Source organism: Mobula birostris, chromosome 18, assembly GCF_030028105.1.
Source record: "Mobula birostris isolate sMobBir1 chromosome 18, sMobBir1.hap1, whole genome shotgun sequence".
In the NCBI taxonomy this organism is placed as follows: domain Eukaryota; kingdom Metazoa; phylum Chordata; class Chondrichthyes; order Myliobatiformes; family Myliobatidae; genus Mobula; species Mobula birostris.
Window position 1 is genome coordinate 11891949 of NC_092387.1, and position 17499 is coordinate 11909447.

Below are 17499 nucleotides of genomic sequence, written 5' to 3' on the forward strand. Positions count from 1 at the left end.
ACTGGATTTGGCTTACCCTGCAACCCAGGTGGGATGTGAGGCATCAGGATTACTCGTCCAATATCTTCACCATTATGTCATTGATCTCTAAGAGGAGAATACAAAGAATAGATTGTTCACAGAAGAAGAGTGTGAGAATAAGAAGTGGATTGTTGCTGGAGGTGCTCCAGTTGGGATTAGGTAGCTAAGGGTCATATGAAGTGAGCCCTTGCCATTTCATTGGTCAGTGGAGAAACAGTCTGCTAAGTCAGTGCTTAGGAAGTGATTTATGACAAAAAATAGACTACTCATCCAAACTCTGCCACCTTTGTCCTGAATTTCACTGTCCTACTTAATTTCATCAACTTCCACTCTGCCTTTAAATTCACTTTGTTCATTTCTGACACAACACTCCCTTTTCTCAAACTCCATCTCCATCTCTAAAGGTAAACTACCTACCGATATCTTTGAGAAGCCTACCAATTTCCACTGATGTCTTAACTGTACTTATTCCCACCCTGTCTCCTGTAAAAATACTATTCACTTTACTCAATTCATTCATCTCCCCCCATATCTGTTCGCAGAATGAGGCTTTCTTTTCCAGGACATCAGAGATGTCATCTTTAAAGAGTGGGGTTTCCCTTGCTCCACCGTTGATGCTCCCTTCATCTGCATCTATTCCATTTTCTGAATATCAGTGCACACCCCATCCTTCCACGGCTTTAACTGGGTTACAGTACATCTTGTCCTCACCTACTACCCCATGAACCTCTGCATCCAACACATCATTATCCTTAGCTTCCACCATCTTCAACAGGATCCTGCCACCAAACAAATCTTTACCCCCCCCCCACCTCTCTTCTTTCTACAGGGGTTGCTCCTTCTGTGATTCCTTTGTCCATTTGTCCATCCCCACTAATCTCCCTCCTGACATGTATCCCTGCAAGCAACAGAAATGTCTATTCACCTCCCTCACCTCCATTCAGGACTCCAAACAGGCCTTCCACGTGAGGCAACACTTCACCTGTGAACCTGTAGGGGTTGTCTGCTGCTTCCAGTGCCCCTCTTCTACATTGGTGAGACCCAACTTAAATTGGGAAACCGCTTTGTTGAATACCTCCAGTCCATCCACAAAAGGCAGAATTTCCCAGTGGCCAGCCATTTTAATTCCTGTCCCCGTCCCCATTCCCATTCTCTTTTGCCACAATGAGGCCACACTCAGGGTGGAGGAGTAGCACCTCATATTCTGTCCAGGTAGCCTCCAACTTGATGGTATGTACATCAATTTCTCCTTCCAGAATTTTCCCCTTCCCCTTTCCTCTTCTATTCTCCATGCTGACCACTCACCTCTTCTCACCTGCCTATCACCTTCCCCTGGTGCCTCTCCTCCCTCCCTTTCTCCTATGGTCTACTCTCGTCTAACAGATTCCTTTGCCTTTTCCAATTATCAGCTCCCAAGCTTCTTTCCTCATCCTGTATGTTGTGTGTGTTGCTCTGGATTTCTAGCATCTGCAGAATCTCTTGTGTCACAGAGTGAAAATGTTGTTTTCAAAGCTCTGCCCCTTTCTTTCGGTAATCTATTCCAATGAAGTCAGTGTGGCATCAAGCAGGCCTTTTGGCCCATCATATACATGCTGACCTTTTAGCCCAAAGTCACTAATCCTATGTGCCTACGTTAGGATTGTGTCCTATATATCATATATGAGGTCACCTTTCAGCATTCTTTGCTCCAGCATAAACAACCCTGCCTATCCCATATCTACCATCCTAGTGAATCTGTTGTGAATGCCCTCTAGCACCATCACATCCTTCCTATAGAATGGTGATTATTACAGCATGCAGTACTCCGAGTCACCATGCTCTGCCAATTCTGAACTTTGATCATCTCTGAACTTGATAGTTTCACCATTAGCAGCTGTCTTTTCCACTCTCAAAATCCAGAGCTCTTGAATTTCCTTTGTAAACCACTTAATCATTCTCATTTGAAGATGGTCACTAAGCTTTTATATGTGGTTCAAGATTGGATTTCGATTAATAATTCTGTGAATACCTTAAGGTATTTTGCTGGGTTAAAAGTGCTGTAAAATCTGTTGGTCTAGTTCCCTTGTCTCCTACATGGCACGGCTTTAAAGAATTCACACCTCATTCTTCCTTATTCCTTTATTCACAGAAACAGGAGGAGGCCATTTGGCTGACTGGGTCTTGGTTGACATTTATTAAAGACCGTCTAATTAGTCCCATTTCCTTGCTTGTTTCTTGTGCCACTGAAATATGTTGTTTCTTTCCATTATTTAGCCAGTGCTATCCTGAAAATTAGCATTTACGGCTTTCAGGACCCTTTCAGGCAGTGAATTTGAGATCATAACTACTTGTTGCACAACTTAAATGGAGGAATTACTGGATATGGTGCTGGAGAATGAGGTGGACCCTGTCAATGGGAGAACATTTGTGAAAAAGATTCATCATAGCATTATGAAGTCTAAATTAGTAATAAAGAAGGGCAAGTAACAATCTGAACACCGATATATTCACTCAGTGAAGTAAGAGGGAATCAAACAAGAGAGAAATAGAAGCAAAGCTTGATAGGAGAAACAATAACAGAATAATCTAACTTTCAGAAGATGATGCTTTAGGAACAGGCTGGACGCATTCCTACAAGAAGGAAAGATAGTGGAACCAAAGCCCGTGCTCCCTGAATAATGAGAGAAATGGAGAATATGCTGAAATCAGCATAGAAAAGGATACGTGATGTTGACAGATGAATTCTTCAAGAGGGAGCCAAGCTAAGTATAATAAGAGGGAAAATGAAGAGGAAAAATAAATCTGGGAAACAGGGAATACAGTATATGAATAGAATAGCGGTTAGCAATCTTTTATCGAAGCGGTAGTACGAAGCCAAATGGAACCTATTGGAGACGTGCAGTATCTAGAAAAATGGGGCCATAAGACATAGGTGCAGAATTAGGACATTCAGCCCATCAAGGCTGCTCCACTATTCCTTCATGGCTGATCCCAGATCAAGCTCAACTCCATACACCTGCCTTCTCGCCATGTTCTTTGATGGCCTGACCAATCAGGAAACTATCAAATTCCACCATAAGTATACCCATAGACTTGGCCTCCACCGCAGTCACTGGCAGAGTGTTCCACAGACTCACTACTCTCTGGCTAAAAATATTCCTCCTTACCTCTGTTCTAAAAGGTCACCCTGAAATTTTGAGGCTGTGCCCTCTAGTTCTGGATACCTCCACCACAGGAAACATCCTCCCCTTCTCCACCCTATCTAGTCCTTTCAACTTTTGGTAGGTTTCAACGAGATACCCCTGCATTCTTCTAAATTCCAGTGAGTACAAGTGCAAAGCTGTCAAACGCTCCTCATATGTTAACTACTCCATTCATGGAATCATCCTCGTGAACCTCCTCTGGACTCTCTCCAATGACAACATATCCTTTCTGAGATAAGGGGCCCAAAACTATTGACAATACTCCAAGTGAGGCCTGACTAGTGTCTTATAAAGCATCAGGATTATCTCCTTGCTTTTATATTCTATTCCTTGAAATAAATGCCATCATTGCATTTGCCTTCTTTCCCACAGATTCAACCAGTAAATTAATCTTCTGGGAGCCTTGCACAAGGACTCCTAAGTCTCTCTGTACCTCTGGTGTTTAAACCTTCTCCCCATTTAGATAATAGTCCACACTATTATAAAGTGCATTATCATACATTTCCTAACACTGTATTCCATCTGCCACCTTTTTGCCCATTCTTCCAAATAGTCGAAGTACTTCTGCAATCACATTGCTTCCTCAGCACTACCTATCCCTCCACCTATCTTCGTATCATCCGCAGACTTTGCCACAAAGCCATCAATTCCATTATCCAAATCATTGACAAACAATGTGAAAAGTGGTGGTTCCAATACTGACCCCTGAGGAATACCACTAGTCACTGGCAGCCTCTATTCCCATTTGCTGCTTCCTGCCTCTTAGCCATTCCTCTATCCATGCCAGTATCTTTCCTGTAACACCATAGGATTTTATCTTTTTAAGCAGCCTCATGTGTGGCACCTTATCAAATTCCTACTGAAAACCCAAATAAATTGCATCCACTGCCTCTCCTTTGTCCACCTTCCTCGAAGAACTCTTAACAGATTTGTCAGGCAAAATTTCCCTTTACAGAAACCATGCTGACTTTGACTTATTTTATCATTAGTCTCCAAGTACCCCAAAACCTCATCCCACTTCCCAATCACTGAGTTTAGGCTAACTGACTTATAATTTCTTTTCTTTTGCCTTCCTCCCTTCCTAAAAAATGGATTGACATTTGCAATTTTCCAGTCCTCTGGGACCATGCCAGAATCAAGTGATTCTTGAAAGATCATGACCAATGCATCCATTATCTCTTCAGTAACCTCTCTCAGGACTCTGGGATGTAGTCCATCTGGTCCAGGTGACTCACCCACCTTAAGACCTTTGAGTTTGCCTTGCACTCTTTCCTTTGTAATAGCAATGGCACTCACTCCTGTTCCCTCTGGCACTCATAGACCTCTGGCACACTGCTAGTGTCTTCCACAGTGAAGACAAATACAAAGTACCCATTAAGTTCATAGAATAGTACTGCACAATGTTGTGCTGGCCCTCAAACCCTGCCTTCCATATAAGCCCCCACCTTAAATTCCTCCATATACCTGTCTAGTAGTCTCTTAAACTTCACTAGTGTATCTGCCTCCACCACTGACTCAGGCAGTGCATTCCACGCACCAACCACTCTCTGAGTAAAAAACCTTCCTCTAATATCTCCCTTGAACTTCCCACCCCTTACCTTAAACCCATGTCCTCTTGTATTGAGCAGTGGTGCCCTGGGGAAGAGGCACTGGCTATCCACTCTATCTATTCCTTTTATTATCGTGTACACCTCTATCATGTCTCCTCTCATCCTCCTTCTCTCTAAAGAGTAAAGCCCTAGCTCTCTTAATCTCTGATCATAATGCATACTCTTGAAACCAGGCAGCATTCTGGTAAATCTCCTCTGTACCCTTTCTAATGCTTCCACATCCTTCCTATAGCTAGGCGACCAGAACTAGACACAGTACTCCAAGTGTGGCCTAACCAGAGTTTTATAGATCTGCATCATTACATCGCCACTCTTAAACTCTATTCCTCGACTTATGAAAGCTAACACCCCATAAGCTTTCTTAACTACCCTATCCACCTGTGAGGCAACTTTCAGGGATCTGTGGACATGTACCCCCAGATCCCTCTGCTCCTCCACACTACCAAGTATCCTGCCATTTACTTTGTACTCTGCCTTGGAGTTTGTCCTTCCAAAGTGTACCACCTCACACTTCTCCGGGTTGAACTCCATCTGCCATTTCTTTGACCGCCCCCATTACTACCTCACCAGCATCATTTTCCAGTGGTCCAATATCAACTCTCACCTCCCTTTTACTCTTTATATAACTGAAAACCGTTTAGTATCTTGCTTTATATTATCGACTAGTTTGCCCTCATATTTCATCTTTTCCCTTCTTGTAGCTTTTATTGCCTTTTGTTGGATTTTAAAAGCCTCCCAATCATCAAACGTCTCACTAACTTTTGCTATCTTATACGCGCTTTCCTTAACTTTTATACAGTTCGTAACTTCCTTTGTCAGCCACGGTTGCCTACCCCGTGCAACTTCTGTGAGACATATCTATCCTGCACCTTGTGAACTAGTCCTAGAAACTTCAGCCACCTCTGCTCTTCCGCCAACCCTGCCAGTATCCTTCTCCGATCCACCTGGGCAAGCTCCCCTCTCATGCCTCTGTAATTCCCTTTATTCCATTGCAATACAGATACATGTGACTTATGCTTCTCCCTCTCAAATTGCAGTATGAATTCAATCATATTATGATTTCTGCCTCTTAAGGGTTTCTTTACATTAAGCTCCCTAATAAGATCTGGGTTATTACACATCACCCAATCTAAGATGGCCTTTCCCCGAGTAAGAGCAAGCTGCTCTAAAAAGCCATTCAGTAGGCATTCAACAAATTTCATCTCTTGTGATCCTACACCAACCTGATTTTCCCAATTCCCTTGCATATTTAAAGTCTCCCATTACAATTGTGTCATTACCCTTATTACGTACCTTTTCCAGCTCCCTTTGCGATTTCATCCCCACATCTTGGCTACTATTTGGAGGCCTATATATGATTCCCATAATGGTGTTTTTCTCACCCTTGCAGCTCTTAACTCCACCTACAAAAATTCAACATTCTCTAACCCTATGTCACCTCTTTCTAAAGATATAATTCCATCTCTTACTAACAGAGCCACACCACTGCCTGTCATTTCAATACAAAGTATATCCTTTGATGTTGAGCTCCCAACTATGGCCTTCTTTCAGCCACGACTCAGTGATGCCCACAACATCATACTGACCAATCCCTAATTGTGCCATTAGTTCACCCACCTTATTCCAAATGCTATGCACAATTAAATACGGCATCTTCAGTCCTGAATTCTTTGCCCTTTTGAATTTTGCCTCTGTGATACAATCTAACTCTTTGCTCTGTCTGCATTTGTACGCAATAATTGGCTTTTCCTTCCTTACATTCTTGTTACATCTATCATCTATTTGTAAACCTGCTGGCTCATCCTCAGCTCTGTCATACCAGTTCCCATCCCCCTGCCATATTAGTTTAAGTCACTCCCAACAACTGTGTCCATCATTTTAATAGATGTCAGAGGACCTTTAGTCAGAGGATGGTAAATCTGTGGAAATTGTTGCCACGAGCAGCTGTGGAAGCCTAGTGTATTTCAGGCAGAGATAGATAGGCTGTTGATTCGCCAGGGCATCAGAGGGTATGGGGAGAAAGCAGGGGAGTGGGGATGACTGGAAGAATTAGATCAGCTCATGATTGAATAGTGGAGCACACTCGACAGGCAGAATGGCCTACCTCTGCTCCTATATCTGATGGTCTTGTGGACTTGAAAGTGGCAAATAGTCAGTTGTTTTAAGAAAAAAAACAGATATCTAGCATGTCAGATGGCATCAGTGGTGAGAAGAAAGCTGAGTTAATGTTCCAAGTTAATAACCTAGTAGTTCTGGCCAGTTGTGATAGAAAGAAGAAGCATACAAATTAGCCAGGAAAAGCGGCTCACCTGAGGACTGGGAGAAATTCAGAGTCCAGCAGAGGAAGACAAAGGGCTTAATTAGGAAAGGGAAAAAAGATTATGAGAGAAAACTGGCAGGAAACAGAAAAACTGACTGTAAAAGCTTTTATAGATATGTGAAAAGGAAACGATTGGTTAAGACAAATGTAGGTCCCCTACAGACAGAAGCAGGTGTATTGCTTATGGGGAACAAGGACATGGCAGACCAATTGAATAACTACTTTGGTTCTGTCTTCACTAAGGAGGACATAAATAATCTTCCGGAAATAGTAGGGGACAGAGGGTCCAGTGAGATGGAGGAACTGAGCGAAATACATATTAGTAGGGAAGTGGTGTTAGGTAAACTGAAGGGATTAAAGGCAGATAAATCCCCAGGGCCAGATGGTCTGCATCCCAGGGTGCTTAAGGAAGTAGCCCAAGAAATAGTGGACGCATTAGTGATAATTCTTCAAAACTCTTTAGATTCTGGACTAGTTCCTGAGGATTGGAGGGTGGCTAATGTAACCCTGCTTTTTAAAAAAGGAGGGAGAGAGAAACCGGGGAATTATAGACCGGTTAGCCTAACATTGGTGGTGGGGAATATGCTAGAGTCAGTTATCAAAGATGTGATAACAGCACATTTGGAAAGCAGTGAAATCATCGGACAAAGTCAGCATGGATTTGTGAAAGGAAAATCATGTCTAATGAATCTCATAGAATTTTTTGAGGATGTAACTAGTAGAGTGGATAGGGGAGAACCAGTGGATGTGGTATATTTGGATTTTCAAAAGGCTTTTGACAAGGTCCCACAAGGAGATTAGTGTGCAAACTTAAAGCACACGGTATTGGGGGTAAGGTATTGATGTGGACAGAGAATTGGTTGGCAGACAGGAAGCAAAGAGTGGGAATAAACGGGACCTTTTCAGAATGGCAGGCGGTGACTAGTGGGGTACCGCAAGGCTCAGTGCTGGGACCCCAGTTGTTTACAATATATATTAATGACTTAGATGAGGGAATTAAATGCAGCATCTCCAAGTTTGGGGATGACACAAAGCTGGACGGCGGTGTTAGCTGTGAGGAGGATGCTAAGAGGATGCAGGGTGACTTGGATAGGTTAGTTGAGTGGGCAAATCCACGGCAGATGCAATTTAATGTGGATAAATGTGAGGTTATCCACTTTGATGGCAAAAACAGGAAAACAGATTATTATCTGAATGGTGGCCGATTAGGAAAAGGGGAGGTGCAACGAGACCTGAGTGTCATTGTACACCAGTCATTGAAAGTGGGCATGCAGGTACAGCAGGCGGTGAAAAGGGCGAATGGTATGCTAGCATTCATAGCAAGAGGATTCGAGTACAGGAGCAGGGAGGTACTACTGCAGTTGTACAAGGCCTTGGTGAGACCACACCTGGAGTATTGTGTGCAGTTTTGGTCCCCTAATCTGAGGAAAGACATTCTTGCCATAGAGGGAGTGCAAAGAAGGTTCACCAGATTGATTCCTGGGATGGCAGGACTTTCATATGATGAAAGACTGGATTGACTAGGCTTATACTCATTGGAATTTAGAAGATTGAGGGGGGATCTTATTGAAACGTATAAAATCCTAAAGGAATTGGACAGGCTAGATGCAGGAAGATTGTTCCTGATGTTGGGGAAGTCCAGAACGAGGGGTCACAGTTTGAGGATAAAGGGGAAGCCTTTTAGAACCGAGATCAGGAAAAACTTCTTCACACAGAGAGTGGTGAATCTGTGGAATTCTCTGCCACAGGAAACAGTTGAGGCCAGTTCATTGGCTATATGTAAGAGGGAGTTAGATATGGCCCTTGTGGCTAAAGGGATCAGGGGGTATGGAGGGAAGGCTGGTACAGGGCTCTGAGTTGAATGATCAGCCATGATCATACTGAATGGCGGTGCAGGCTCAAAGGGCCGAATGGCCTATTCCTGCACCTATTTTCTATGTTAAACTGGAAAGGCTGGTTATCTAAACTCGTTGAATTCACATGTTGCCCTGATGGTTGTGATGTACTCAGTTGGAAAATGAGCTGTTCTTCAAGTTATTGCTGGGCTTTGATGGAACAGTGTCAGAGTAGAAGTGGGATGGGGCAGCAACTCCTGTGACTTATTAACTCTGCAGTTACTCAAGATCTTTTGCTAGTCATCTGAAACTGCGCTTTCTTCCAAATTTCCTCTGCAAGTGTGCAGCTTGATTCAAACGTGACTTGTTTGTGAACTTTAATATATTTAACATCTGCACATGCACTTTAATTACAGATTCTCTGCTGAAGTGTTGTTGAACATTAAATCCAGCATTCCTCTGAAATTCCTTATCTTGATTTGAACCCTGACTTTGGGCTTTCAAGTGAATTCCGAAGTATAGGATTGGGCTGCCATTCCTGTCCATATCAATTCCCATTTTAGGTCAAAGCCTGACCTATTTGGTTCCCTTTACCAGACTCAACTCTGGACCAGTCCTTAAATCAGTCCCCATTCCCTTTCAGATCCAGATACTACTGCACCCGTGAAGAAAAATCCACCCACCCTGACTGATAGCATTGTCTTTTCCTTCTCTCGGGTCACCGGCTTCCATCTTTCTCACCTCTGTAATTGGTAGCATAGCTGGATGAAGGAAATCAGGGCCTAATTACAACATAATTAGCAGGTACAGCAGGAGGTGAAAAAGATGAATGGTATGCTGGCATTTATAGTGAGAGGATTCGAGTACAGGAGCAGGGAGGTACTACTGCAGTTGTACAAGGCCTTGGTGAGACCACACCTGGAATATTGTGTGCAGTTTTGGTCCCCTAATCTGAGGAAAGACATCCTTGCCATAGAGGGAGTACAAAGAAGGTTCACCAGATTGATTCCTGGGATGGCAGGACTTTCATATGAAGAAAGACTGGATGAACTGGGCTTGTACTCGTTGGAATTTAGAAGATTGAGGGGGGATCTGATTGAAACGTATAAAATCCTAAAGGGATTGGACAGGCTAGATGCAGGAAGATTGTTCCCGATGTTGGGGAAGTCCAGAACGAGGGGCCGAATGGCCTACTCCTGCACCTATTTTCTATGTTTCTATAACACCCTGTCATCCTTGATTCTTTGCCTGATAATTGTTGTTGAGTAAGCAGGACCCTTCACAGTGTGGACTGCTAGTAATTGAAATTAATCTGATGCAGTCTGCCATTCAAGCACCAGTCACCAGCTCCCATTTCCAGCACAGAGACTGTACAGTGTTTTTTTTAAACATCTATCCTGTACAGACATGAAAACAATTTCCAAGTCTTGGTTTGAGACGTACTGTCAGCAGCTCAGACAAAATTAAGTTGAGACCTCAGTGCTTCTGTTTTAACAAGTCATTTCGTTTGTCTGTTTATTCAGTTGTGCACTCTCCAAGTGTTTCTCTCTCAAGATACTGCTCTCTTCTTTTTTGATCTCTCTGAGGCAAAAGAGCACTGAGTAGCCTAAGCTCCCAATAGCCTTAAATGTCCTACTGGGAGAAAAGATCTGCGTACTGCCCAGTTGTGGCAATTTTGTCTCTTGTGCCTCCATGATTAATCAAACATTTTGTCTGGACTATTGTTGGAACTGTGTTATGTTTATCACCTTCTGTGCCAATTTTTCCTTTCTTTCTTATCTGTGTGAATCTCACCATTTAGTTTCAACGCTGTACATTATGTATATATGGTATACAGTATGCTTCCACTTACAACAGGGTTCCAAACCTGAGAAATATTCATAACACAACTGTTCATAAGTTGGAAATGAACAGTAACAACTATGATGGGAGAGCAAGCAGGTGTAGGAAACTGACTCAGTGGGTGAGCAGTTGAGTCTGCTCAGCTGGAGCAATTGCTCTGCTGATCAATTGAGTCCAGCCCCCAATCGTTGCAGATCAAGGAGGTGGATGGGGAGAGAAGGCATGCTAAATGTCCTGGTCCTACCTGACAGAAAATACCTATAGCCCTGCAGCAGCCAGCAAATCTATCCCCACCCATCCTGCCAGTCTCTCATACACTCATCCATATGTATGGGCTGTCCATTAGTTAGGTGTTGGTAACGTGGCGAGTCCTGGCTGTCTGTTTTTATTCAAACTAGAATTAATACTAATTGCATATTAAATTATAGATGTAATCAAAGATGTAGATTTAGACCGCTTTGCTGAACATCTACGCTCTGTCCGCCAGAGAAAGCAGGATCTCCCAGTGGCCACACATTTTAATTCCACATCCCATTCCCATTCTGACGTGTCTATCCACGGCCTCCTCTACTGTAAAGATGAAGCCACACTCAGGTTGGAGGAACAACACCTTATATTCCGTCTGGGTAGCCTCCAACCTGATGGCATGAACATCGACTTCTCTAACTTCCGCTAAGGCCCCACCTCCCCCTCGTACCCCATCTTATTTTTATACACACATTCTTTCTCTCACTCTCCTTTTTCTCCCTCTGTCCCTCTGAATATACCCCTTGCCCACCTTCTGGGTCCCCCTCCCCCTTGTCTTTCTTCCCGGACCTCCTGTCCCATGATCCTCTCGTATCCCCTTTTGCCTATCACCTGTCCAGCTCTTGGCTCCATCCCTCCCCCTCCTGTCTTCTCCTATCATTTTGGATCTCCCCCTCCCCCTCCAACTTTCAAATCCCTTACTCACTCTTCCTTCAGTTAGTCCTGACGAAGGGTCTCGGCCTGAAACGTCGACTGCACCTCTTCCTAGAGATGCTGCCTGGCCTGCTGCGTTCACCAGCAACTTTGATATGTGTTGCATGTAGATTTTAAGGAAGTTTTGCTGCAAATGGACAGGGTGCTGGGGTATTGCATGCAATTTTGGTCTCTTAACTGAAGAAATATATAATGGTTTTAGAGCAGTGATTCCCAACGGGGGATAGTTATGTGTCCTAAGGGAGTCTTAAGGGGAAATAGAAGTAATTGGAGGACTTTCAAGATTCTTGTGGCGGGGAAGGGTAAGCGGCACCCTAACTTGAGGCATAAGACCTGACCAATCGGGTCAACTCACTGACATTGCCAGCATTCGATAGGTATTCCCAGTTTGTGTTAATTATTTTTAAAATAAATACATACAGTGTAATCGCTTTGGAGTCTGAAGGCAGTGAAGCCTTTAATTTTTATCTTGCTAAAAAACAGAAACTACAGAAAGTGTGTCAATACAATGTAATGTTACTGGAGTGTGCTTTTATTCCATTCCCATCAGATCAGCGACACCCCGTGTGTCTTATTTGTAATACTGTACTGTCTAATGAAGCCATTAAACCATTAAGATTGTTGGAATACCTCTGTAAAAGACACCCTGAAAAAGCTACTTGCGATATTACTCAGTTCCACAAAATGAAAGAAGCACTGCACACTCGAGTCATTTGCTAAGAAAGCTAAAAATGACCTTGATAATGGTCTCATTGCTTCTTATAACATTTCCAAAATGATAGCAAAATGCGGAAAATCTCATACAACTGGTGAAAGATTAATAACGTCTGCTATATCAGAAGTGCTCAGCATTATTCTCAAAATGGATACCAGTATTTTAAAGGCAAATCCTCTGAGTAAACTCTGTAGCTCGTATTGACGAAATGAGTGAAGACATTGAATATCAACTATGCCTAGAGCTACAAAAAAACTGAATTTGGCATACAACTGGATGAGTCAACTGTGGGAAACAGCAAGGCAATGCTAATGGCATATTTATGATTTATCAAAAATGGAAAAGTTTATGAAGACATTCTCTTTTGTAAAAAGTTAAAAACAAGTATCAACGGAGAGTCAATCTATGACGAGCTCAAAATGTACTTTGAAGAAAGAAGTATTCCTATTAGGAACATGATTTCTTGTGTAACAGATGGAGCACCATATATGACAGGTTACCATGCTGGTTTAGTGGCATTTATGAAAAAATAAATTCCAAGTCTGTAATCCATTCTGTAATTCATCCACAACATCTTGCAGCCGAAAACTTCAGCCAGCAACTTTTTTCAAGAGCGACTCTTGCAATATCTGCTATCAACAAAATTAATGATCATCTATAAAATAGAATATTTCACCAGTTGTGCCAAGATAACGTTAGTTTGAACGCTTGCTTCTTCACACTGAAGTGTGTGGGCCGTCGAAAGGCTGCTGCTTAAAATGTTTCTTTGATCTTTTTGACATTATGGTTGAATTTTTCCTCAAAGTCGACGGGAGCTTGATAAACAAGGTTGAACTTCTACGTGGAGATGAGGCATACCTAGCCTATCTGTATGACAAAATGAACATTCTAAATATGAAACTGCATGGTGAGAGTTTCAATTTAATCCAGGCAAATAGTGCAATGTCCAGTTTTGTCAAAAACATTGGAAATATATAAGCAAAACACTGGGAGAAGAATCTATCCACAGTTTCCCTGCATGAAAGGTATGGCATTCTCTTTCACAGACATTGATTTGCAAGAGTATTGCTTACACCTGCAGTCACTAAAGAAGGATTTTCAGAATCATTTGAAGGATTTGAATGGTCTGGACATTTCTTTGCAAGGTGGAAGAATAGGAAGAGGACTTACAAGAAGAAATTATCAAAATTCAGAATGATGAAGAAGCAAAAGTGCTTTTCAAAAATGTCAGCTTTTGTAGTATGTGGCTATACTGTCATATGAAGTTTTCTGGTATTTGGAGAAGAGCCAAACTGCTCTTCATTGCATTTCTATCCTCCTACCCTGTTGAAAGAAGCTTCAGTGGAGTGAAAACATACAAAATACAGAAACTGCTTGCACACGTGGGAACTTGCGGCTTTTGCTGTCACAACTTGAACCAGATATTTCAACTCCTGCTAACAACCATCAAGCTCAGGGATCACATTGATATTGAGGCTGTTGTACAGTGCACAGGTACTGTGTAAGCTAGGTTTAAAGACAAATAAAAAATTTAAACCAGAATAATTTTTCTCATGTTAGCACATAGTAGATATGTTCTTTACACTATGGGGGCATTGAAAAATATATCATGCCTAAGTGGGAGGTGGGCAAGTGTTTTAGGGGTGTGTAGAGCTTAAAAAAAAAGTTGGGAAACACTGCTTTAGAGATGATTCACTAGGTTGATTCTGGAGATAAGGGGTTCAGTCTATGAGCAGACAATGAGTCACCTAGGACCATACTGAATGGTATTCAAACGAATGATAGATGATCTGAAAGAAACATAAATTACAAAAGGGATAGATAAGACAGATGCAGAAAAGTTGTTTCCAATGCCAGATGAAACCAGAACCAGGGGACATAGCCTCAATGTTCAAGGGAGTATATTTAGGACAGAGATGGGGAAGAACTAGTTTTCCCAGAAGGCAGTGAATCTGGGTATCAGTAAAGGTTACCTCATTAATATATTTAAGGCAAAATTAGATTTTTGCTTAGTAGGGGAATTAATAGTTATGGGGAAAAGGCAAGTAGGTGGAGTTGAGTCCATGGCCAGATCAATAATGATTTTAATGGTGGAGCAGGCTTAATGGACTAGATAGCCTACTTAGCCTACTCCTGTTTTATTACTGTTCTTGTATTCACTTGCTGCTGATACCCTCACTCATTTGTTGCCTATAGAACAAGATTTGAGCATTCTTCAGTTCCACCTTGTTCTACTACAAATGCTTTCCTATAAGTACAACACACACTGTGACTTTGATGGCTGTCAATTTTCTAGGGGGTCTTTGGCTTGTTGGCGGGATGGGAACTTCGAAGGAGCAAGGAGCAAAACCGTGTTTGAAGTGGAACATAGAACAGCATTAGACAGTTCATACATGCTAATTTATACTAAATGTCTTCTTCCTGAATATCATCTGTATCCCTACATTCCCTTCATATTCATGTGTCTTGAATTAGAAAATGAAATTAGTATGCAGCAGAAAAAAAAACAATTAACAATGAACAGGGTCAAAATACAGAAAAATGTTAAGATGGCTTGACCAAGGAGCTGTTTATAGACTTCAGGAGAAGGAACCTAGAGGTCCATGAGCCAGTCCTCATTTGGTGGTTCAAAGGTGGAGAGGGTCAGCAACTTTAAGTTCTTCAGTGTTATCATTTTAGATGTCCTGTTCTTGTAAGTGCAATTACAAAGAAGGTACAGCAGCACAACTAATTCCTTAGAATTTGCAAAGATTCAGCATGACATCTAATATTTTGACAAACTTCTATAGATGTGTGCTGGATTTGACTGGTTACATCACAGCCTGGTGGCGAATCCTGCAAAAATTAGTGAATCTGGTCCAGTCCATCTTGGGTAAAGCCTACCCTCCACTGAGCACATCTACATGGAGCACTGTTGCAGGAAAGCAGCTTCATCATCAGGGACCCCCACAGCCTAGCTCATGCCCTCTTCTTGCTGATGTCATCAGGAAGAAGGCACAGGAGCCTCAGGACTCATAGTAACAAGTTCAGGAACAGTTAGTACCCTTCAACCATTTGGCTCTTGAAGCTGTGGGAATAACTTCACTCAGCTTCACCTGCCTTTTAACTGATCTGTTCCCACAACCTGTGGACAAACTTTAAAGGACTCTTCATTTTTTCACTTTTGTATTTGCACACTTGGTTGTCTTTTGCACGTTGGTTGTTGTCAGCCCTGTTGGTGTGGTCCTTCATGGTTGTTGGATTTACTGGATATGCCTGCAAGGAAATGAATCGTATGGTTGTAGATAGTGACGTATATGTACTTTGATAATAAATTTACTATGAACTTTGAATTTAATGGTGTTATACTGAATATTTGTTCCATTTGCAATGGGTTGGATAAATTAATAGCGTAAATAGAAGTACTTTTACACAAAGAAGGAGGGAGAAAATGCTTGCCTGTTGGCCAAACATTAATGACAAGGAAAGTGCAGGAATCTACAAGAAAGGATGTAATAGGAGAAAGCCATTGTTCAACCTCTGTCCAGGTCTGCTGAGCGTGCTGTGGTGGTCAGTCCACAATTAGACACCCCAGACCTTCGCTTCCTTGCCCCACCCTCCTGGAGATCAAATTCAGTCATATTCAAAGCATGAATCTTTGCATGTGGCTTTTCAGTGGTCATGGCTGGTGTGATCAGCCCAGAAAATGGCTGGACATTAAAAAGATTGCAGGTGCAGGAAGTCAGGAATAAATAGAAAATACCAGAGAGACTCAGTAGGTCAGGCAGTGCCTATAGAAAAAGAAACTAAGTTAATTTCAGAAAAATGGTCTCGAAGTGAAGCATAACTCTGTTTCTCCATCCACCAGTGCTGTTTGCCACACTGAGTTATCCCTGCCATTTCTTGCAATTAGGTCAGGAAAATGATGGCTGTGAACGCTTACACCAGTAACTGATGCTTCTTTCTTTCTTTAAATCCTAGTTTGCCAGAGGACAGATACCTGCTGAGTCACTCTTCAGGAGACTCTTCATTCACTATTTATCGCACCTCTCGAAGAGGAAAGTTCACCAGAGCGGCCTACAACCTTCATGCTGCACACAGCACCCTCCCTCCAGTCCCTTCCACTCTCTCGGTGCCCTGGGTACCCCTAGATCCCAATGTCCTACTGCCTTATCATATTCACCACGGCAGGGTTCCCTGCACCTTCCCTCCCAGGCCTGTGGACAACCTCCAGAACCAAAAGGTTTGTTTCTTCATTTTTCACTGGCAGAACTCACTTCTGGGGGTATTCTGAGTGCACCATGCTGGGGTCCTTCTTCCAAAGAACAACAGATGCTGCTGGTAGGGAGCATTGAGTAGAGGTTTCTTGGGTTTGAAAGAGCCATTGTTTAAAATTCTAGTGGTGGTGCTATGGGACAGAAGGAAAACATAAATGTAAGTCAAACTCACCACTCTGTGGTGCATTGTATTGGATATTTCAGTCCCACAAACCCACTGAGTTACAAACAAACACATCAAGAAAGGCTGGGCAGCAGATGTAGGGCAACACCATCACCTGCAGGTTCCCTCCAAGTTGTGTGCCACCTTGATTTGGAAATTTCGTCTTTGCTGGAGTTTAAATCCTGGACCTCACTTCCCAGCAGCACAGTTGGAGCACCTTCATGGAAGGATTGCAGAGGTTCACAAGAATGACTCACCATCACCTTTTCAAGGGCATTTTGTAGTGGGTAATAAATGTTGCCCCTGCTAGTGATAATGGCTATCCTGAAAGTGAACATGAGAAAAATGTCCTCGGCAAACCACGGCAGGCTACTTATCCTTCTTAAATGGGAGAACAGGAATCTTAGCAGAATTCAGGAATGCATATCTGTATATGCTACATACTCAAAAGAACCTTCAATACACATACAAAACTTTTGCACTTTTACCAGAGCAGTCTGCAAACTTCATGCTGCACACAGCCACCTACCCTTTCAGTGTCCTGGGTGCACATGGATCCCTGCTGCTTTGTACCTTCCCTCCCTGTGTGTTGTTG

General features: G+C 42.6%; 1 protein-coding gene across 6 annotated transcripts in view; it reads left to right on the forward strand.

The window, feature by feature from the left end:
- ice2 (interactor of little elongator complex ELL subunit 2) overlaps positions 1 to 17499 on the forward strand; it is a 134304-nt gene that overhangs the window by 106022 nt on the left and 10783 nt on the right. For 4 of the 6 annotated variants that reach the window (XM_072282209.1, XM_072282205.1, XM_072282206.1 and 1 more), the window contains exon 14: positions 16446 to 16707. The exons of 1 other annotated variant lie outside the window; for it this stretch is intronic. In XM_072282209.1, coding sequence (XP_072138310.1) covers positions 16446 to 16707 — 262 coding nt within the window. Of the gene's footprint in view, positions 1 to 16445; positions 16708 to 17499 lie in introns of those variants that run through there. One more of the 6 variants, XR_011889606.1, reaches the window with a different exon arrangement.